Source organism: Gadus macrocephalus, chromosome 19 (genome assembly GCF_031168955.1).
Source record: "Gadus macrocephalus chromosome 19, ASM3116895v1".
NCBI classification, from domain to species: Eukaryota; Metazoa; Chordata; class Actinopteri; order Gadiformes; family Gadidae; genus Gadus; species Gadus macrocephalus.
In genome coordinates, this window is record NC_082400.1 from 650,208 (window position 1) to 673,252 (window position 23,045).

At 46.2% G+C, this 23,045-nt stretch overlaps 1 protein-coding gene across 1 annotated transcript in view; it reads right to left on the reverse strand.

Moving 5' to 3' along the window:
• The window catches only part of LOC132447843 (ephrin type-A receptor 5), a 111,016-nt gene that overhangs the window by 82,388 nt on the left and 5,583 nt on the right, over window positions 1-23,045 (reverse strand). Inside the window, exon 3 of the mRNA XM_060038835.1 lies at window positions 16,720-17,455. Coding sequence (XP_059894818.1) covers window positions 16,720-17,455 — 736 coding nt within the window. The remainder of the gene's footprint in view (window positions 1-16,719; window positions 17,456-23,045) is intronic.

The following is a 23,045-nucleotide window of genomic DNA, read 5'->3' on the forward strand; positions in this document are numbered from 1 at the left end:
CCTTGGACAGCAGCGAGGATGACTCGCTTTGCCACGGGCCGAAACAGTGCGGAGCGACCACAGCCAGAGCGAACACAGCGGGGCAGAGGAGTGTCAGGAATAGTCTTTGGTGTACACATCAGTACGGCCGATTGGCACTACTGTTTAGTGGCAATGCAGTGTTTTATTCTATGCCTTTTTATTTTCGTATATTATTTCAATGAATGCAATTTATTTATTTATAAAAACAAGATCTGGTCTTCAAATCTTTTTTCCAAATTTAGGTCGTCTTACAATGGGGTTTGTGTTTATATTCGGACCAATTCGGTACAGCGGGCGCTCACATGACGTTAAGCATTTCCTGGTGCATACTGTGACTCTTCAGAACCTAAAATCCCATTTCTCCCCGTTGACACGACAACACATAACCGGCGTTTTCAGAAATCTCCACTTTGGCCGGAGTTTCTAGAAATGATCGTTTTCTGTGATAAGACAGGGCCTCAGACAGGGCCTCAGTGCTGCAGCACCCCCAGCACCCCTACTTCCCGCGGTACTGTCCATGGGCATCCCGTTTTAATTCCAACCTCAAGTTTGACCGGTTTTGTAAGTTGCTGTCCGCATATCACCTGTAGAAATTATTTTTCATATACATCCTTAACAATGTGAATGTATTGTTCCGGCAGATTTATTTCCTCTAGGGAATGCAGCATTACGCAGTGGGGTAGGGAACCAAATGCGTCACGAAAGTCAAGGAACACCGCATAAAAACGGGAGGATTCATGTTTAAAATCATCAATGGCAGTTTTCAGACAGAATACGTGCTCATTCATTCATTGCCTCTCTATGTATGCTTTTTGGTTGGGTGACAGTGTTCCAGATTCCACGAGCCATGGTAAAATCCGGTTTAAGATGCACTTCATGAACACCTTGTATATGGTGGGGAGCAGTGATATATCCCTCCAGGTAGATGGATCCTCTGGGATGTTATTTTTCTTGGGAATCCTATAGATGATGGCTCCTTTCCAAGAGTCAGGAACTTTGCGGTTGACTAAGCAGACATTAAAAATCTGCGTGAGGGCCACTATTGAGAACTGTTTCGTAGCTTTAAGCACTTCATATGTCACGCCGTCTGCACCACATGCCTTGTTGTTCGGGAGGCTAATGAGGACCTTAGCAATCTCCTCTGTGGTGAAGTCCGATGTTATGGGATGACTAATCGGGTTGTCCCAATTAGGGGTGCCGCACCATGGGGGGGCTACTTGTCTGCTGGTGCGTCTGTTTTGACTGGCATTTCGCTTTGTAGTATTCATAAACTTTGTCCACATCACTTATTGTAGGAGGGGGCTCTGGATAGGTGCTTTGATTTAGGAGGATTTCTATTGCTTTGCTTCTGCGGTGTTCCCAGAGATAAGCTAGTTCTTTTTCGCTTACCACTCGGGGCTTTCTCGCACTGCTGGACTTTGTCGCTCTGCAAAGCGCAGGCTGGACGGTTCCTCGTACGAAGCGCAGCTGTTGGTCTATCCATTCGGTGAGCCTCTCTGAGTCAGGTCTCGGTGGTAGGGCCTTGCAGAGGGGGAATTTCCGTAGGATTCTTGCAGTGTATTTTAACAAGGGTATTCCTAGCGGCTTTCCATCTCTGTGGATATATATATATATATATATATATAATCTATTTAGTTTTACCCTGTTTATTTTAATTTGTTGTCTACCCATGACACAATTCATTTGTAAATAAAAAATATAATGTAACTCCTACTCTGTCTACAGTGTTCAACAGTATAAACTTGGAAGGAGGTAACTGATATGCGACCAACTTATAATGCAATTTAGACTTATAATACTTTAGAAAAATTATGTATGACCGTTATTCTGCAATTTTCATCTAAAGCAACAGTAGCTTATTAGCTCCACTTGTGAAATGTTGGTCGTCCAATAATGTAACTATTTCTCGAATATATGCTTTAAATGACGCAAAAATCGTCATATCATGTCATTTAAAACAGGAACACTGTTAGAGATCGATACGGATCTCTCCGTTCTCAGGGGAAAATAAGGGAATTGTGCACGACCCTTCAAAAATATCAGTGGGTTACCAACAGTACAAAAACAGAAAAGTCTCTGATCAGCTTGATGTACGGCCTGAAAGGCCACCACATACTATATTAAAATTATTTATAATACACTAACTGAATTAAAAGCAACTTGAGCTATGTTTGGCAAATTAACTCTCACTGCCATTATTCCATAAGATCTGGGATTTCCTTATTTCATTTTATTTCTCTATAGGATGTTTTCATGATTTTAGTCTATCTATAGCCATTTTCACACATGTCCTCACATATTCGCCTCATTTGTATGTCAGGATATTCGGCCCCGAGAGTGATTCACACTTGATTCTTTATATAATAATAATACATTTAATTTAGAGGCGCCTTTCAAGACACCCAAGGTCACCTTACAGAGCATATAGTCATCATAAATCGTTTAAAAAAAACAAGACATTGTGGAAAAAATAAATAAATAAATAAACATAATAAATAAGAAATAAATAAAACAAAAACAAGACAAAACAAACAATCAAAACAGTGATCAGTTAGACGTTGTGTGCGAGTTTGAACAGGTGAGTTTTGAGTTGTGACTTGAAGGTTGTAATGGTGTCTGACTGTTTTATGTGTGGGGGGAGGGAGTTCCAGAGCCTGGGTGCTGAACAGCTGAATGACCGGGCACCCATTGTAGTGAGTCGTGATGTGGGGATACATAGTAGTCCAGCAGAGGTTGAGCGGAGGGAGCGGGAGGGAGTGTATTCTTGGAGGAGGTCGCAGAGGTAACTGGGGGCTAGGTTGTGGAGAGCTTTGTAGGTGAGGAGTAGGGTTTTGTATTGGATGCGGTAGTGTACTGGGAGCCAGTGAAGTTGGATGAGGACAGGGGTGATGTGGTCAGATGATTTGGTGCGGGCGTGATCCGGGCGGCTAAGTTCTGAATGATCTGCAGTCTGTTGATGAGTTTGGTGGGGAGTCCGGTGAGGAGGGCGTTGCAGTAGTCTATGCGTGATGTTACAAATGAGTGAACTAGGATTTCAGTGCTGGATTGGGTCAGTGATGGGCGGAGTCTGGCGATGTTGCGGAGTTGGAAGAATGCAGTCCGGGTGATGTTGTGAATATGGGGTGCGAATGAGAGGGTGTTGTCCAGGATGATGCAGAGGCTCTTGACTTTGGAGGAGAAGGGTACTGGGAATCCATCGATGATTATGAGTGGAGCTGGGGTGTGTTGTGATTTAGTGAGGGTGGATTTGGATCCGATGAGCAGGGCCTCGGTCTTGTTTCCATTGAGTTTCAGGAAGTTCCTGCTCAACCAGCTTCGGATCTCTTCCAGGCACGTGATGAGGGAGGTGGGGGGGATGGCAGCGGTGGGTTTGGTGGAGATGTAGACCTGTGTGTCGTCAGCGTAGCAGTGAAAATGGACCCCATGGTGACGGAGGAGTGTGCCCAGCGGGAGGAGGTAATTGGTCAGGAGTGGACCCAAGACTGACCCCTGGGGGACACCCAGTGAGACACCTGAACACCCAGACTTGTGGTTGCTTAGTTGAACAAATTGTTGACGGCCGGTGAGGTAGGATGTAAACCAGGAGAGTGCAGCACCAGTGATCCCAATGCCAGCCAGGCGGACCAGGAGCAGAGGGTGGGAGATGGTGTCGAATGCTGCGCTGAGATCGAGGAGGATGAGAATGGTGAGTAATCCAGAGTCGGCTGCAAGGAGGAGGTCGTTGGTGATTTTGACTAGGGCTGTTTCAGTGCTGTGTTTTGGACGGAAGCCAGATTGGAACGGTTCGTGGAGATTGTTAGTGTCGAGGTGGGACTGTAGTTGTGCGGCAACCACCCTTTCAAGTGTTTTGGAGATGAAAGGGAGATTGGAGATGGGCCGGTAATGGTTAAGGTCAGTTGGGTCAGCACCAGGTTTTTTCAGGATGGGAGTGATGGCAGCCAGCCTGAGAGTGGGGGGTACAGTACCAGTAGTGAGGGAGGAGTTAATTATGTTGGTGATCATGGGGGAGATGGACGGAAGACATGCTTTGACAAGGGAGGTGGGAAGAGGATCGAGCTGACAGGTGGTGGTTTTAGCTTTGCGGATGAGTTCTGAAACGGTCTGTTCTGTTACTGGGGTGAAGTCAGAGAGGGAGCTGATGAGAGGTGAAAATGTAAAGCACATGAAAGTAGTCATACACACCGTCACACTGTCTCTGTGACTGCACAAGAAAAACACCCTGTAAATGCACAGTTGTCCAGTGCTTTGGCAAATACACAATCATACAACAGGCACTGTCTGGGGAAAATCGGCCTTGAGAGGACATGAGGATGAAAACAGTAATTTGTATCAACTCTTGAAAGACAAGGCAGAGGATGATGTCCTTTTAGCCAAATGGTTGCAGAGGTCCCAGAAAGATTACATCAGTCCACAGATCCAGAATGAAATTCTGTCTGCAATGAGCAACAGTATTGTAAGTGGAATAGCTGATACAATCAGAGATCTACCAGTTATTCAGTATGCAGTTATTATGGATGGAACACAAGACATATCTGGGCAAGAACAAGAAAGTATTTGGATGCGTTATGTTGACAATGACCTGAAGCCCCATGAAGAGTTCATCGGCATGTATTCTGTTACTGAAACATCAGGAAAAAGCCTTGCTGGAGTAGTTAAAGATGTGCTGCTGAGATTAAACTTACCAATGCATGGTTTACGAGGTCAAACTTATGACGGGGCAGCTAATATGGCTGGGAAGCATGCTGGTGCACAGGCACTGATAAAACAAGAGCAGCCACTAGCACTTTATGTTCACTGTGGAGCCCACTGTACTAATTTGGTCACACAGAAAGCTTGCTTAGCCTCTGTTCTGATCAGAGACTCATTGGATTGGGTCAACCAGCTTGGAGTCCTTTTGTCTCATTCAGGGAAGTTTAAGGCGATCCATGCAGCAATAGCACATGCAGAGAACCCATCGTGCACTGCAATAAAACCCCTGTGTCCCACGAAATGGACAGTATGGGGCAAAGCCATCACAGCTGTTTTGTCACAGTATGGGTCAGTGCTGGCCAGCTTGCAGGAGATGGCTTGTGGTGCCTCAAATACTGCATCTACTGCTAATGGGCTGCTGGGGCAGTTCAGGAAAGGCAAAACAAAAAAAGTGATTTGTGAGCTTGAATCTCTTTTCAGAAGAGAACTGAAACCATTGCTGGCATGAGGGCTGCTGTTGTTAGGTTGTTAGGACCTCAATCAAGGCCAAAAGAAATGAGGCAAGTTTCAAATCTCTGTTTGAAGAGGCGACGGCTGTCGTTCAGTCTTTAGGTGTTAAGCCCATTACCATTCCACAGACCAGACCGCCCCCAAAATGCTTAATTGAAGGAGCTGAGGCACATCAGCCTAAAAGTGCCAGGGACCACTACAGAGGGGAATTCTTTAAAGTCCTGGATATTGTAGATGCAAAGCTCAGTGAGCTATTTAACCAGGATGACTTGTTGACTTTGCAAAAGTTGGAAGAGACACTTCTGAGTGGAGAGATTGATGCTGCAGTCATTGAGAAATACTCAGAGTTCAACAGAGAGTCACTTTCAGTGCAGTTTTCGATGTTTCGCCTGAGCTACTCATTTAGCAACAGTGCAGAGGTTGCAGGGATCATTCGTGGATTGCCTGTAGAGGTACGTCGACTATTTGGGCAAGTGGAAAACCTGGTCAGGTTGCTTCTGGTAGTCCCTGTTTCATCCTGTGAGGCAGAGAGAAGTTTTAGTGTCCTCCGCAGGCACAAAACCTGGCTCCGGTCCACAATGTCTCTAAACAGACTCAACCATGTTGCTGTCTGTCATGTCCATCAGGATAGACTTGACTTACTGGACAAGAAGTCAATTTGCAAGCATTTCGTGGCTGCAAATGACAGGAGGAGAAAACATTTAGTCTCTTTTGCCTAGGCCATTGTTTTTCAACCTTTTGTGTGTCACGGCACGTTTGACACTGGTGGATAACACTACAGTGCTATCTAGCTTTTATTTGTATCAGTTCTACACAGTAATTTATATTTATCAGTTCATTACATCCATTCTAATGTCGTTTTCGTTTGCCTTCACACACCAATTAGTTAGTGGAAATGTTCGAATAATATCACATACTCAAGATTAAAAACAAGTTCCATTTACGTTTACATTTAGGGCATTTAGCAGCCGCTTTTATCCAAAGCGACTTACAATAAGTACATTTGTCATAAGAAGTGAAACAATATATCGCTGTCGGTACAGTAAGGATGTTCATAGAACCGTTGGTGCATATGTTAAAATTCTTGATGCTGTTTTTCCCTTTAACCTTAACCTTTGCCTGTGTGTTCATTGAGGCATAAGATACAACTAAGAAAAGAAAAGGTATTCAGAAAATACTAATTCAAATTTAGATCAATATTTTTCAGTTATTTATCAGTCTACAAAACTGTATGATAAGCCCTGCAATTAAAGAATTGATTTGATATGTATCAGTTCAATACTGCCATTCAAATTGTGTTTTCCTTTACAAATGTATATTTTTAGAAGAATAAAATACATTTGTGAATGTTTTGCAGTGTAGTTCATTTATGACATATCTCTATTCGAACCATTCATGGATCTGTCAGGTTTCCGATATGTGTCCCCTCCAATGTTAAACATGTTCCTACGCCCCTGGTGATGAGAATTCATTGAGGAAAACGAGGGTTTTGGTGGTCTGTAAATGGTGACAATGATAGTAGGTTTGGGGCCTGAGAGTTTTACAGCTAGACATTCAAAGGAGGAGTGAAGGGGGACTGTGACAGTGGTGACTTTGATGTTATCACGATGGAGGAGAGCGAGGCCACCCCCCCTCCCATTAACCTGGGGTTTACTAATAAAAGAAAAACCTGGTGGGACAGCCTCATTTAGATGGGAGAAGTCATTTGGTTGTTGCCAGGTCTCAGTGAGGCAGAGAATGTCTAGGCTCTGGTCAACAATAAAGTAATTTATCAAAAGGGCCTTATTACTGAGGGATCTGGTGTTCAGCAGACAGAGTTTCAGACAGGTGAGTGGAGTGTAGCAGGTTGCTTTGAGCAGAGGGGACAGTACACTGTGATTGACGGGACTGACCGTACGGGCTGTGCGAGGAGGGGGGCGGGGCCCAGTGGACCAGAAGGAGCGGATGTTTTTGTTGCTGGTGTGAGTGTACTGAAAATTCCGTCCAGAGCCTCGGTGGATGTATTTTGGTCGTTTGAGAATGTCGTGGTGGGATGCAAGCTGAGATTGCATCCCTTAATATGCAGACATTCATGCCGTTCAGACATCAGTAGAATCAATGGAGGGTTTAGGGGGGTCACAGGCTTGCAAGGGGCGGGATATGACATAGGGTCTACTTTCGCAAGAGGCGGGATAAGTGCGGCTGCTGTCACTCTAGTTAGTTTTGGTTTGACCACAGACAGCACGGAGGCAGAATCGGCAGAACTCATCGCGATCATCTTAAATATTGCTGCAACGATGCATCATATATTGAGTTGCATTCACAACATCCGAAGCATCGATCGATGAAAGATTGGAGCATGAAAGAGAGCGTTATTTTTTGCCTCATTTCACATTAAACAAACACTGGGACAAATGTAATTGATTTCTGTGTTTAACTGAGATCACAGGGAGTAGAAGGTCCAACTGTTATTTTTTATCCATTCAGCGAACAAAAGGCAACAGGCTGATTATCATTTATGGCGCATTTCCACCTGATGGTGCGGGTCGGTTCAGTCTGCAAAGGTGAGGCACGGGTCGCGTTTCACACGCCAAAAGTGGGCGTGATTCGGACTGAGCTGTATTGAGCCTTTCTCGTCTCGCAGTACTCCTCCTCTGGGACACTGGGACGCCTGAAAGGGTGCCGGCAAGTTTGAGCTACACACGCCGTCCTTTGATTGGTCGACAGAATCTAAAAGATAGTTTACTTATCTTTTAGAAGTAACCTATCTGTTATGATAAGTTACTTATCATAACTGTGAAAGCAAACATAATACAATAAATTTAAATACATTCAGTATTGTTCACAGCTGCACTTGTATATAGAAAATGTTTTTTTTATTATTATTATTTACAACAGTTAGCTGAACATAATAGGGTCCCGGCCATCTGTTCCCTGTTTTTTCAGTTAACCACAGAAATCAACTACATTGTTAGTGTTTGTTATATGTTAAATAAATAAATAAAAAATCTATCGCGACGTCTTTCTTCATCAGAATTTCTACTATTTGTCTCTAACTCATGCTCCAATCTTTCATCAATCGATGCTTTGGATGTTGTGGAGGCCCGTTCTGTCTCCATGCTGTCTTTGGTCAAACCAAAACAAACTAGAGTGACAGCGGCCGCCCATATCCCGCCTCTTGCGAACTCAGACCCTACGTCATATCCCACTCCTTGCAAGTCTCCCCTCCTAAACCCCCCGTTGATTCTACTGATGTCTGAACAACATCGACGACCATATATAAAGCATCAAGTGTTAATCCCCTTCAGGGTTGAATCTCCTGATATACAAATACGAAGAAAATGTGAAGAACATGTGTGAAAACGGCTACTATGATAATATCATGATTTCAGTCTCTCTGTGATGGTGTCAGGATTCCAGTCTCTGTTATGATTCCAGTCTCTGCGTGATGATGTCATGATTCAGGTGTCTGTGATGAGGTCATGATTCCGGTCTCTGTGTGTTCCTGCAGACAGCAGCAGCAGTAGACTAACGCCGCTGTTAGACTGATGGCACTGCGGGTTTGTGGGCTTAAACTTCCCGGGTGACAAATTATCTGGTTTTACTTCACAGCGTTCTTCATCTCCCCCCACACACACTTAAACAGGACTTTAACAAGAAGCATTATGCTGCAAACGCTTCTGGCACCCAACATACAGTACATCTGGCCTAATGAGCCTTGCTCATAAATCTGCAGCCAGCGCTACAGAATCCGTCCAGATGTGTTCTCATATGTGCATTGCGCTGTGTGTGTGGATATGTCCCCTTAGCTGCTTTGTCATTCTTTTTTTATCTATCTACGGTCTCCTTTTGCTCTTCCGCCAGGGGAATACTGATCAGTAAATTCATCTTGATTCTCTTTTGCAGCTTTTTATAAGTAGATCCACTAGTTATTGTGCTCCTGTCCTGTACCCCTGTCTCGTACTGTGTGGATGTTGTCCTTGTGCTGTTAATGGGATTTCTATCTGTATTCACGTGCCATCATGTGACCCTGGCTGCAAACCATGTCCAGATAACAAACAAAGGAAAGATAAGGTATCCGTCCATCCGTCGGTCAGTCCTTCTATCAATCTGTTGATCCATCTTTAAGGCGTGGCTATGAGACATGGTCTTGTGGAAACACATCGGGCCAACCTCCCGGGTCAGTACCATGTTACACAACAAACACCATGCAGTGCATGACTCCTCGTCAGAGGGCTGGCGACCCAGCGAGGTAACGTGTGTGTACTTCCAGAGACCAGATAGTCTGCTACACACACAGACCAGACTGTCTACCACACACACAGACCAGACTGTCTACCACACACACAGACCAGACTTTCTACCACACACACAGACCCGACTGTCTCCCACAGACACAGGCCAGACTGTCTCCCACAGACACAGGCCAGACTGTCTCCCACACACACATACGAGACTGTCTACTACAAACACAGACCAGTCTGTCTACTACAAACACAGACCAGTCTATCTACCACACACACAAGGAACATCGCCAGAATCGACTCTGGTTCTAGGCAGTAGGACTACACTATTCAATACTTTCTGTTAAATCTTAAATACTTTGCCTTTATTTTACTAAAATGCCTTTTTAACTTTCCCTTTATTTTCTATTTTTACCAGAAATATACATGATCTGATACCACAGAGAAAGGATAAGGGTTTGAGACCCAAGTTCTGTCTGGGTTAGAGTCCTAGAATCTGGGTTGGAGTCCCAGAGAAAGGACCAAGTTCCTTAGGTCGGGTTGGAGTCCCAGAGAAAGGACCAAGTTCCTTTAGGTGGGGTTGGAGTCCCAGAGAAAGGACCTAGTTCCTTTAGGTCGGGTTGGAGTCCCAGAGAAAGGACCAAGTTCCTTTAGGTCGGGTTGGAGTCCCAGAGAAAGGACCAAGTTCCTTTAGGTCGGGTTGGAGTCCCGACGTGGGTTCCTTTTGTTTGTGGTTAGAGTTATGTTGTTTGGATTCCCGCCGTGGAATCACAGATCCTTTGGTCTGGGTTAGAGTCCTAGAATCTGGGTTAGAGTCCTAGAATAGAAAGAATTGTGTACACTGTGTTTAACTCTTTTGAGAAGAGGTGTATAAGGGTTAGAGTCCTGAGTTTGTATAAGGGTTAGAGTCCTGAGTTTGTGTGTGGATGGAATTCTGAGACCGAGCTCCGTGGGAGACGTTTCCAAGTTCTGTCTGGGTTAGATTCCTAGAATCTGGATTGGAGTTCCAAAGAAAGGACCAAGTTCCTTTAGGTCGGGTAGGAGTCCCGACTTGGGTTCCAGAGAGACTGTTGATCTGATCTTAAATACATTGCACTTTCAATTTTACTTACTAAAAAGCCTTTTTAACTTTCAATTTAATTTTCTATTTTTACCAGAAAGATACATGATCTGATACCAGAGAGAAAGGATAAGGGTTACTAGAATCCGGGTTGGAGTCCCAGAGAAAGTACCAAGTTCCTTTTGGTCGGGTTGGAGTCCCGACGCGGATACCAGAGAGACTGTTGATCTGATCTTAAATACATTGCCCTTTCTATTTTACTAATTTCTTTGCATATGTTTTCTTTTACTTATCTATTATTTTATTTTATTGTATGACAATGTTTATATGTGAAGCACTTTGAGTCTGCCTTGTGTATGAAAAGTGCTATATAAATAAAGTTGCCTTGCCTTGCCTTGCCTAGGAGAGCCATCTAGAAACAGTACTACACTGACTACCCGTCAGTGTAGTATGGAACCCGATACAGAGTCATATACTCCTATAGATGGGGTTCAATCATTGGATCTGAAGGTCCATAAAAGAAGCCCACCGTCGTTGTACTTCTAAACCAGAATTCTAGAATAACCAATTATTCTCTTTATATATAGCGAAAGAGCAACAAGATGTGAAACCCTCCTATACACCACTTTAGAAACCCAAGATAACCTAGAAATATAACTTTAAAGAACTCTATAGAACCGTGAGCAGCCTACAGTGGCCATTTTGTTTCTAAACAATAGCTTGCTGGGGGTTCTGAATGCGGATTTCCCTTTTCAATTCCACAACCCAGCGAGGGTTTGTAAACAAGATGGCCGCTAGGTGAATAAGAACCAACAAAGAACTGCCAACTAAACTGTATCCATAAGCCCCAAGAATATTCCCGAAGGGGGGGCTGTGGGCGGATAAAGTCTTCCTGGCAACTTGACGCTCACCAGAGCAGGCACACCTCCTATGATGACAGCCCGGCGAAGGCTCTGGATCCAGTTTCTCATGTGGGGCTGTGACAACCGACAGGCAGCCCAACAGGACGGCGGAGTCATGGGAAGAGGAGTCATGGGAAGAGGACTCTCCTGCTCACCATGTGAGCAGGAGAGGAGCTGCAGGGGCAGAAAGATCTGGGTGGTGTATACACAAGGAGCTTCATTAGCATATATCATTATTTGACATAGACTAATGTATTTCACTGCACAACATAAATACAACTACTGTCAGTGCACTGGAAGTTTACTTTATTCATTCGCTGTAGCGACTTGAGTCATACTTTTTTTTTAAAGGGATATTTTGTTATACTCTCCACTACCACTACCAAACGTCCCCTCGGGATGAATGAAGTATCCATTTACACCAGGGATGGGCAACTTTCATGAATAAGAGGGCCAAGAATTTTCATCATCACCATCAGAGGGCCAAATCAGGGCCTCACTTCAACTATTCATGGACAGGGGTCTTGGGTTCCTCCCCACGCACTCCCCCCCGAGAGACGGACTACATATCTCTATACAGTAGCTATAATAGAGACAGGCTACATATCTCTATACAGTAGCTAGTAGAGACATGCTACATATCTCTATACAGTAGCTAGTAGAGACAGGCTACATATCTCTATACAGTAGCTAGTAGAGACAGGCTACATATCTCTATACAGTAGCTAGTAGAGACAGGCTATATATCTCTATACAGTTGCGATTGTGTCTGTCACCATCTCCACCAAAGCCAAATATAGTGCAGCTCTTCCTCAGTTCTTCCTTGTTTTTACAACGTTTGAAGAAACTAACTGATGGTCTCTCAACCAAGTGGAGCTTCAACCTGTAGAAGTCCTGCTTTCAGAGGATGTTATGTTCTCAAAGTGTTCATATTCATGTTATCATTTTAGGGAATTAATTAACTCTATAGAACAGGTTGGAATGCTTTATAACCCTACATAGCTGTACAGAACCCTGCAGACCCGGCCCAGGCCCCTCAGGGTGGACGCAATCCAGTGTGTGCTGTCTCCCTACACAGAGTTGGTGTTTCCTAGCCGAATGTTTTCCATAAATAGAGATGTACTTTTCACAATAGAGAGAGAGAGAGAGAGAGAGAGAGAGAGAGAGAGAGAGAGAGAGAGAGAGAGAGAGAGAGAGAGAGAGAGAGAGAATACAGGCAAGAAGACAGTTGCGTGTGTTGGGGGAGAAATATTTGCTAGAAACATAGAAACAGAGAACCCAAGGCAGAGAGAGAAAGGCCAAGAGACAGAGACAGACAGAGAAAGAGAGAGAGACAGAGACAGAGAGACAGTGACAGACAGAGTGCACAAGAGTGAGAACAAGACAGGGAAAGTACGAGTGAGAGGAAGATAGAAAGGGCGAAAGAGAGGGTGTCAGCGAGAATGATAGACAGTTAGGGAGAGGCTTAGGCGAAGATAGCAGTGGAGAGAGATTAAGAGATGGAGAGGCAAAGTGAGAGAGACGGAGTGCTAGGAGGAGAGAGACAGGGCCAGAGAGAGAAAGGGAGGGATAGAGACAGAGACGCTGAAAGGAAGAGGAGAGGATGACCCAGAGTAGTAGCCCCAAGAATTTTGTTGGCTTGAGTAAAACGTTCAGAAAGGTATTGAAATGACAGCAAAAACCAGCAGCTCGGCCCGAAGCATTTTATATTGTGTATGATTTATTATATATCAGGTAAAAGTTATTCTCATCTCATCATCTCATTTTCGTCCGCTTATCCGAGGTCGGGTCGCGGGGGGAGCAGCTCAAGCAGGGGGCCCCAGACTTCCCTTTCCCGGGCCACATTGACCAACTCTGACGGGGGGATCCCGAGGCGTTCCCAGGCCAGTGTTGAGATATAATCTCTCCACCTAGTCCTGGGTCTTCCCCGAGGTCTCCTCCCCACTGGACGTGCCTGAAACACCTCCCAAGGAAGGTGCCCAGTGGGCATCCTTACCAGATGCCCGAACCACCTCAGCTGACTCCTTTCTAAGTAAAGGAGCAGCGGCTCTAATCTGAGTTCCTCACGGATGGCTGAGCTTCTCACCCTATCCCTAAGGGAGACGCCAGCCACCCTTCTGAGAAAACTCATCTCGGCCGCTTGTACCCGCGATCTCGTCCTTTCGGTCATCACCCAGCCCTCATGACCATAGGTGAGGATAGGAACGAAGATCGACCGGTAGATCGAGAGCTTTGCCTTGCGGCTCAGCTCTCTTTTCGTTACAACGGTGCGGTAAAGCGAACGCAATACCGCCCCCGCTGCTCCGATTCTCCGGCCAATCTCACGCTCCATAGTACCCTCACTCGCGAACAAGACCCCGAGGTACTTGAACTCCTTCACTTGGGCTAAGGACTCATTTCCTACCCGGAGTAAGCAATCCATCGGTTTCCTGCTAAGAGTCATGGCCTCAGATTTAGCGGTGCTGATTCTCATCCCAGCCGCTTCACACTCGCCCGCCAGCCGATCCAGTGAGTGCTGAAGGTCACAGGCCGATGATCCAATGAGGACCACATCATCTGCAAAAAGCAGTGACGAGATCCTCAGACCACCGAACTGCAACTCCTCCCCACCACGACTACGCCTCGATATCCTGTCCATGTATATCACAAACAGGATTGTGACAAGGCGCAGCCCTGGCGGAGACCAGCACCCACTGAGAACGAAACTGACTGGCTGCCGAGGACGCAAACACAGCTCTCGCTTTGGGAGTACAGGGATTGGATGGCCTTGAGGATAGACCCCCTTACCCCATACTCCCTCAGCACCTCCCACAGTTTCTCCCGGGGAACCCGGTCATACGCCTTCTCCAGATCCACAAAACACATGTAGACCGGATGGGCATACTCCCAGGCCCCCTCCAGGATCCTTGCGAGAGTGAAGAGCTGGTCCGTAGTTCCACGTCCGGGGCGAAAACCGCATTGTTCCTCTTCAATCTGAGGTTCGACGATCGGCCGAACCCTCCTTTCCAGCACCTTGGAATAGACTTTACCAGGGAGGCTGAGAAGTGTGATACCCCGGTAATTGGCACACACTCTCTGGTCCCCCTTTTTGAACATGGGAACCACCACCCCGGTTTGCCACTCCTTTGGCACTGTACCCGACTCCCACGCGATGTTGAATAGGCGTGTCAACCATGACAGCCCCTCAACACCCAGAGCCTTTAGCATTTCTGGCTGGATCTCATCAATCCCTGGGGCTTTGCCACTGCGGAGATGTTTGACTACCTCAGTGACCTCCACCAGGGAAATTGACGACGAAACACCATCAACCTCGAGCTCTGCCTCCAACATAGAGGGCGTGTTATTCGGATTCAGGAGTTCCTCAAAGTGTTCCTTCCAACGTCCGACGACCTCCTCAGTTGAGGTCAACAGAGTCCCATCCTTACTGTACACAGCTTGGATGGTTCCCCGTTTCCCCCTCCTGAGGTGCCGGATAGTCTTCCAGAAACACTTTGGTGCCAACCGAAAGTCCTTCTCCATGGCCTCTCCGAACTTCTCCCACACCCGCTGCTTAGCCTCCGACACGGCAGCAGCTGCAGCCCTTCGGGCCTGTCGGTACCCTGCAACCGAGTCAGGAGTCCTCCAGGATATCATATCCCGTAAAAGTTATTATGCATACGATATCATTGTAGGGAATAAATGAACTCTCCTCAAATCTGAGGAGAAGGTGATACTCAAGTTGACTCTGGACCCTTTTGGTGTGCTCATACACAGTTGGCCTTGGCTGTATTTAAACACCATCACAGGATGTAAGTTAATCAGCACTGGGCTTAACAGAGGCAGAAATGCATCATTGCATGTTGATGCATCTAAGCGGGTCGTCTGAAGGCGTTTAGAATATGGATATCATTCTGTGATTCCACTCATCAACTGAACTAACTTTGAACATCGGAAGAAGAAACCGCATGCTTAAGTACTTGAGTTTGATCGCCAGTATATCGATAATCAATACTCTATCCAGTGATCGATATGATTTGTTCTTAATTTGATGATATTAACTGTAGATAGGGAGAGGGCAGAGTGGACGTGTGTGTACTAATTTGTTTTGTGAAGAAGAGTAATTACACCAATTTTGGTATGTTTACTAACAATCAGTTCAACACAAAGACACACACAGGAGGACAAACAAAGGAGATATGAAGTCATAATGGAAATGCTGGGAAGAGCATACACACACACACAAAGGAGGAGCGGAAGAGGAAGGGAAAAATGTTTAAACACACAACCCACCCTCATTGTCCAACAAAGAGGGAGAGAGAGAACTCGGAAAAAATTAGGGGGTAGGGGTAATCTAAGTGAGAGAGAGAGAGAGAGAGAGAGAGAGAGAGAGAGAGAGAGAGAGAGAGAGAGAGAGAGAGAGAGAGAGAGAGAGAGAGAGAGAGCTGTCATGCCTGTCACTCTGTCGCCCCATCTGCATATGAAACAGTTTCAAATGCACTCTTGTAGCGGCACTAATTGCGAGAAGGGTTTATGCGTGTGTGTGTGTGTTAGTGCATGCGTCTCTGCGTATTTGTGTGTGTGCGCGCTTGTGTGCTCTACGCTGCTCTCCCGTGTCACTCGCTTACAAACCGTCCCTTGCACAAATGATATGACTAATTAAAAATCATCATCTCATACACGCTCAACGGAGGGGCCTTTTTGTTTCCAGGATATTTTCCATTGACACACCATCTGCACCGAATAATTACCACAAACATCAACAAACACATGAAACCGTGAAGCCGCTCACTGCTCCCGACCACGCCTGGGAAAAGGGAATCTGCTGATGTACTATGTTAATATATACTATGTTAATATCTATGATTATGAAGAAATGAAGGCAAACGAGAGAGGGCAACTCTGCTCTTTGGAGTGGCAGGTGATCGGTGGTTGCTGGTTGAATCCCCGGGTGAGCTCTTATAGCAGACTGACTTGTTATCAGCTCCTGACCAGCTCCTACTGACGAGCACACACATGCTAACGCATGCCTTGGTTTGCGTTAGCATGCACTGTGTGTGTGCACACACTCACACAGACATGCACAATACTGGTCCTTTATATGGCTTTGCATTCCTACCATATTAACACCTACAACGATTCAAACAAGGAACACGTCCAAAGCAGTTGAATGTGTAACACAACTGTGGCCCCGGAACCTGCTTATATCGTGAACGGGTTCTACCCCCTTGTGTGCTCACTCTCGCTCTCTCGCTCTTTCGCTCCTTTCACCTCTCTATGCTACCAAACGATCAATTCAATCAATTAAACATAAGGAATTTCAAAGTTGCACAATTACCTTGACATGTGCCGTTGACCTCCTCAAACCCTGGCTGGCAGACGCATTTCCCGATGGGCACCAGCCACTCCCCTTCCGCGCTGCAATGCATTCTGGGAGCCTCATCAAGCGCCAGGGAGTTGTTGACGCAGCGGCCCACCACCTCCACGAGCTGGGACGCCTCTGAGCCCGGGATGGTGTCGGGGAAGCGGGCCAGGCTGCGCACCAGCAGCGGGCAGCGTTTGTAGAAGACCCTCACGGAAACCAGCGCGATGCAGGCGCCCAGGTCCTGGAAGGCTAGGTAAAAACCTTTCCGGGTCAGGGGCCCCAGGTCCCGGACCTCCGTGTTGAGCTTCATGACGCGGTCGCCCAGGTCCAGCTCAGTGAAGCTCTCGTCAGCCGCGATGGTGTCGATCTTGGCGTAGCGTGCCTCCTTGGTGGCCCGCTCCTCCTCCTCCTGCTCCTCCTCCATGGTGGTCACCCCCGCCATCTGCCTTTCCTCCTCCTTCTCCTCCTCCTCCTCCCCATCACTTTCGTAGTAGTACATGTTGAAGGTCTCCTTGCAGGTGCCCGACCCCCCCGGCAGACTGCTGCAGTCCCTCAGGGTGAACTTGAGCTCGATGAAGACTCGCTGGGCCCCCTGGGTCTGCGTCCAGCCCGTGTGGAGCCAGTTGTTCTGGTTGGGCTCCAGCACTCGGCACACCTGGTAGGTGTGGATGGGAGCGTAGTCCTCATCCACCTCCCCTATCTCCTCCCACTGGGGAGGAAGGGTGAGGGGGGAGAGAGGGGGGGAGGAAGTTTGAGTCGTTTAGCAAAAGCTTTTGTCCAAAGGGGATTACATTCAGAGCAGGTTAGGTTGCGAACATTGGGGATCAAACCCAGAACCTTTACTATCCTCTCGGCCCCAAAGAAAGAGAAAAATAAAAAAAAATGGCTGTAAGAGAGAAAGAGTAAGAGTAAGGGCTTTATCTTGCATCCAGTGCAATTGACTTTCTACACTGACGCATGTGTCGTTGCTAGTTTGCAACAGGCGCATAGCGTTCTTTTCCCTCCACCGCCACGCGTCTGTAAATTAGGGAATGATCTTGCGCCCCAAGGGCCGGTTCGGCGAAAGGTTTTCTGGCGCAAACGTTCCCTCGTGCTATTTTGCAGTTTCAGAAAACAATGCCTCCAGTCCACCAGCCAGGAAATACCTGGTTTAAAATCAGTAGCGCGTTGTTCAGATGTTATTTTAAGGGCGCATGCATAATGTTGCTTGTGCACCTCGCGCATACACTTTGCTTCTCTCACCTACCTAGCCACATATTCTTGGTAAATTATTTGGGAAAGAACAGCTGATACAGCGGTAATAAGTTGTACTTTTAAATCAATGCATCTGCTAACACCGTACAGCAAACACATATTTTCTTGACACAAATCGTGTACAAGCCCATAACTTTTAGGATTGATGAGTATTTGATCGGGAGAAAACATTGTTTTACCGCGAGTGAGTGTTAAAAAGAATGAATGAATGCGGGCGCGCGTGTGTGTATGTGTAAATAATGAATGCGTGTGTGCGTCCATCTGTTTAAACACGCAAACTAAACACGTAACGCATAATACAGTCCATGGCAATGTATATTAACAGGGGGACACATGCATATTAGGAACACAAGTCGATAACGATAATGCATACAATACTGGTAAGAAACAATGTTTGTTAATGTATTGTGTATAATATCATGAAATAGAACCACAGTTCTATTTCCCAGGAGGGAAGTTTTCTTTGCCAACATTTATTTGAGGACTCAGTATTTCTGAAGTTGTGGAAGAAAACAGTATTCCATGTGTGAATTAGGCCATATATTAGTGCCATTTGAAGTTTGAAATTCATGTGGTCATGCATCTGTCTCATCAGAGACTGCAAATGCGCTGTCAAAATTTCAACTCGTCAGATTCAAATGCGCTCATGGCCCTTAAAGGGGATGGGAGATGGCACTCTCATTGGTTTATTGCACGTTACGCCCAAACCACACCTATGGGTAATTAGGCTACTTCAGACCAACCCTTTTTAGATTTGCGCCGGGCGCAAGAGTCATTTATCCACCAGTAAAATAGCATCATCGCCATAGAACCGCCCACAAAGCTACTTGCGTTTGGCGCTTCTCACTTGCGTTTAAGACCGTTAAAATAGGGCCCTAAGAGTTAATGAAAAAAAGAGAGAGTGAGAGCGAGAGAGCGAGAGAGCGGGAGAGCGATATTACCTTGCTCTGTATTTTGTATTGCTTCTTATGTTTTTATCACTTTTATTTTCAAGAGATTAAAGAGAGAAGGAGGAGGAGGACAGATAAGGTCAGAGTTCAGCAGGGCCTTAACTGATAACAGTACTTAGTGTCAGATTAGTCAGAAAAGATCCGGAACAACTGTCAAGAGTAGTTTTCGGATCTAACTCTTATTGGTTAGATCCGAAACGTTGAAATGTCTGTGCTTGTGTGTGAGTGAGTGTGTGTGACACAAATTAAGCCTCTTATTGGTTAGGTCTCAGACAACAGCTTGCACTATTCTTACAGTATTAAGTACAATGGCATAGTCTCTCTCTCCCTCACTCCCTCCTTCTCAGATCACATACTTGAGCCATAACGTCTTAATGTGCCTGTGTTTTCATGTTCATGTTCATGTGTACTTTGTGTGTAAGTACGCAGTATCTATATGTAAATGTAAGGTGTGTGTGTGTGTGTGTGTGTGTGTGTGTGTGTGTGTGTGTGTGTGTGTGTGTGTGTGTGTGTGTGTGTGTGTGTGTGTGTGTGTGTGTGTGTGTGCATGCGTGCTGTGTCTGCATGCGTTGTGGCAACCCGTCTCTGGCACAGCGCCCCTGGAGGCCCAGGGGGCAGGTTGCGGAGGCTCTTACAGATGGCATCAGTAAGAGCATTGGTACCAATCATTGAAATGCGGAGCACCTGAGGAGCAGGGGGGGAATTCCTCACTCAGCGCTCTGCTGGTGCGCGTGTGCGGAGAGACCAGTCTCTGTGGGTGACGTGATTCCACCCGGAGGAACAAGACTGTGGATCCCTCCAAAGCTGGGTTTTGTGTGTTTTATTAGTAATATAATTTATGTTTAAATAAAAGTGCCATTTTGGCTTTAAGTAAGCTCCGGTTCGTGTGCTGTTTGGAAGGAGGCGACTCACTCACCAAGCCGGGTTGCCACAGCGTGTGTGTGTTTGCATGTGCCTGTGTGTGTGTGTGTGTGCGTGCTGTCAGTCAGCAGACCCCCTGTGTATGCACTAAGTGCTCTTGATAGCGGGTGTCCAACATCTTATTACAACCTATTAGCACACGTTAGCATGACGGAGCCGGGCAGTAGAGCAGCTCCTTCCTGTTCCCCTCGTGTCCCACCGTGTCACGTCCTCCTCAGCACACAGCCTCACTTGCATAGACATCTTATATGATAGACGGAGCATCGAATGCTACCGCCTACTGGCGCTGACGAGACGCGGGGCCGCCATCTTGGAGTGGTCATCCGCTCCACTCAGTGTAATCCGTTTGGCTGGAGCAATGAACTGTCAGCGCATTTAATTAATCATACCTCACTGAATACCACTGATTTTCATGCTGTTTTTTGTCATACGTGTAGCTATGATAAAGGCCACATGGTTTGGCGTGTTTTATTATTCAATACTAATTATACCAATAGTACGGTAATGTTAAATCTTGCTTGTGAAAAGTAATCCCCCGATTCCTATTATGGATTGTCTGCCGATTTGAGCAGGAATACGCTGAACAACAGCCCGGCATCCTGTTTCTGCTGCTGTTGCTGCTCCCGGTTGACCACTCCAAGATGGCGGCCGTATTTCTCGCGTCCCAGCAGCCAATGCTCCGTCTATCTATAAGATGTCTATGCTCACTTGCTCCTCAACACCTCATCTTGTGCTCTCTTAACACACATTCCTCCTCTTCCCTCCCCCCTGCTCTTTGTCACTGCAAATTAACGACAGTAAATTTAAATCTTGTAGCGTATGTAGACCATATATTTTGAAACTTATTGTGTATCTTTTTAACTCATGTTAATGTCCTGTACATATTGCTGTTAAACACTGTTTAACAAAGTACCTAACCATAGATAAAAAATCTTAAAGCATCTTAATAAAGCATCTATTCTCCTACTCCAACCTCCAATCTAAAGTACGGTAAAGAACGTAAATCGAGAGCCCACAGTAAAACAAGAGCTGCATTCTCAGTCACAATTCATAACAATGGATGAATCCTTAAAGGTCCCATGGCATTTAAATCTCACTTTATGAGGTTTTCTAAAATAAATATGAGTTCCCCTAGCCTGCCTATGGTCCCCCAGTGGCTAAAACTTGCGGTGAAAAACGAGAACTTGGTGTTCTGCTCGCCTTTGAAGAAAACGGAGGCTCAAGCACGCCGATTTGGAATGTGGTCCCATATGTCGTCATAAAGGATCTAAGCTCCTCCCCTTTCTCTGCCTTGCCCGCCCAGAGAATTTGGCCAGACAATGAGACACGACCGTGCGTGCGCCACATGTGTGTGTGTGTGTGTGATTACACACACTGTAACGCAAGTGTTTGCCGTCGGTTCTTTGATGTCTCTTGTCTTTCCACAATGAGACTGTAGTGGGGGTTATCTCAGCCATGGTTGAGAAGGAATTGGGGTAAAGGAACTTTGGCTTTTACTCCCTGAAGTACATGAACTGCGACATGCCGCCGGTTGCCGTGAGGCACCACAGCCGCGAAGCACCAGCGCCCGGCAGCGGGCAGCCGGCAGCAGGCAGCGCGCTTCAGTCTACTTCAGATTGATGTGGAAGTGGAAGAACCAGAGACGTCGGAGAACCCGACAAAGTCGTTTGTGATTCATAATATCGTGTGGAGGCGCAGACAGCTTTTGGGCGTGACAATATGTATTATATGATATAGATATCTATGTATTATATGATATTATTTAGATATAGAGCTGCAGGACTCCCGGGTGTTCTAGAATATTTACAGAACACGGCTAAAGGCTATTGCACCTCGCCATTGCGACACATCCACTGTAAACAGAGCGCATGGTACCGTGGCTGCAAGCTGCTCAGGGCCACACCCCCACCCTCCTCCTTGACCCGCCTCGCTCCTCCTCATTTGCATTATAGCTACAGACACCAAAACAGAGCATTTGGGGGAAGCTCAATGTGCGACTGGCTCGGAGTGGCTGTAACTCTGCACCACAGCTGAATTTCGGGAACGTCTTTTCAAATACTGTGTTAGAGGCCCACTAATACCTATATTAAAGCATCCATAAAATAGCATGTCATGGGACTTTTAACTCTTGATCAGCTGTGGGCGGGTCCTCCTTGGGACATGCATGGCTGACAGAAGTCCAGCCAATCAGGAGCCTGGGAGGCGATGGCCTGTGCTGTGTTCCAATATCCATACTTCCATGAGTACACTTACCGCCGCGGCTCCTCCCCCGCAATAAACATAAGCTATAAAAAGCTATAAAAGCTATACAAACTACAAAATGACTATTAATGCAGGCTATGTGGAAAATGCGCCGACTTTGGCTCAGCCTGTCTCCGCCCTCTTCCGCTACGTAGCTAAGATGGCTGCCTTGAGTACGAGAAGTGTACATCGATCCACACTTCGCGATTTGAATTGGAACGCCCTACGTACGCAAACTAAGGCTAGTAAGTACGGATAGTAAGGATATTGGAACACAGCACTGGTGTACAGTACAACATGGTGGTTGGGGAGGGGACGTCTAACTTTCACAAAACCAAGGTTGTTTCAGTGATAAACATCTAAGAAGCTCCTGTAGAAATAGTGCAAAGGAAAGCAGAACAGAGGTGAAGGAAGGATGTTGAGAGTGAGAGAGCCAGACAGTCAGAGAGAGAGAGAGAGAGAGAGAGAGAGAGAGAGAGAGAGAGAGAGAGAGAGAGAGAGAGAGAGAGAGAGAGAGAGAGAGATGAAGGTGAAACCCCAGGAGGGAAGAGGGGATGAAAAAAGCCACAGATCAGAGGGCGGCAGAGATCTGCTGTTTCTCTAACGTCTTTCTTTGCATCCTCCCCTGTGTGTGTTATTCCTGTGTATTTGTATGACTATACAGTGTATATGAGAGAGAGAGAGAGAGAGAGAGAGAGAGAGAGAGAGAGAGAGAGAGAGAGAGAGAGAGAGAGAGAGAGAGAGAGAGAGAGATCCCTTTGCAAACTCCAGTTCTGGAGTTTGCACTCGCTCGCTAACACAAACCCCAATAAAAAGTCTTAATGGGCAACATGACTTTAGGTCGATATTAAATAAAAGCGCTGAGCTGGGCGTTCCAGCTCAATCTCAGACACAAAGAACAGCGCTTGCTGAGCTTCCTTTCTCTGTGTGCCT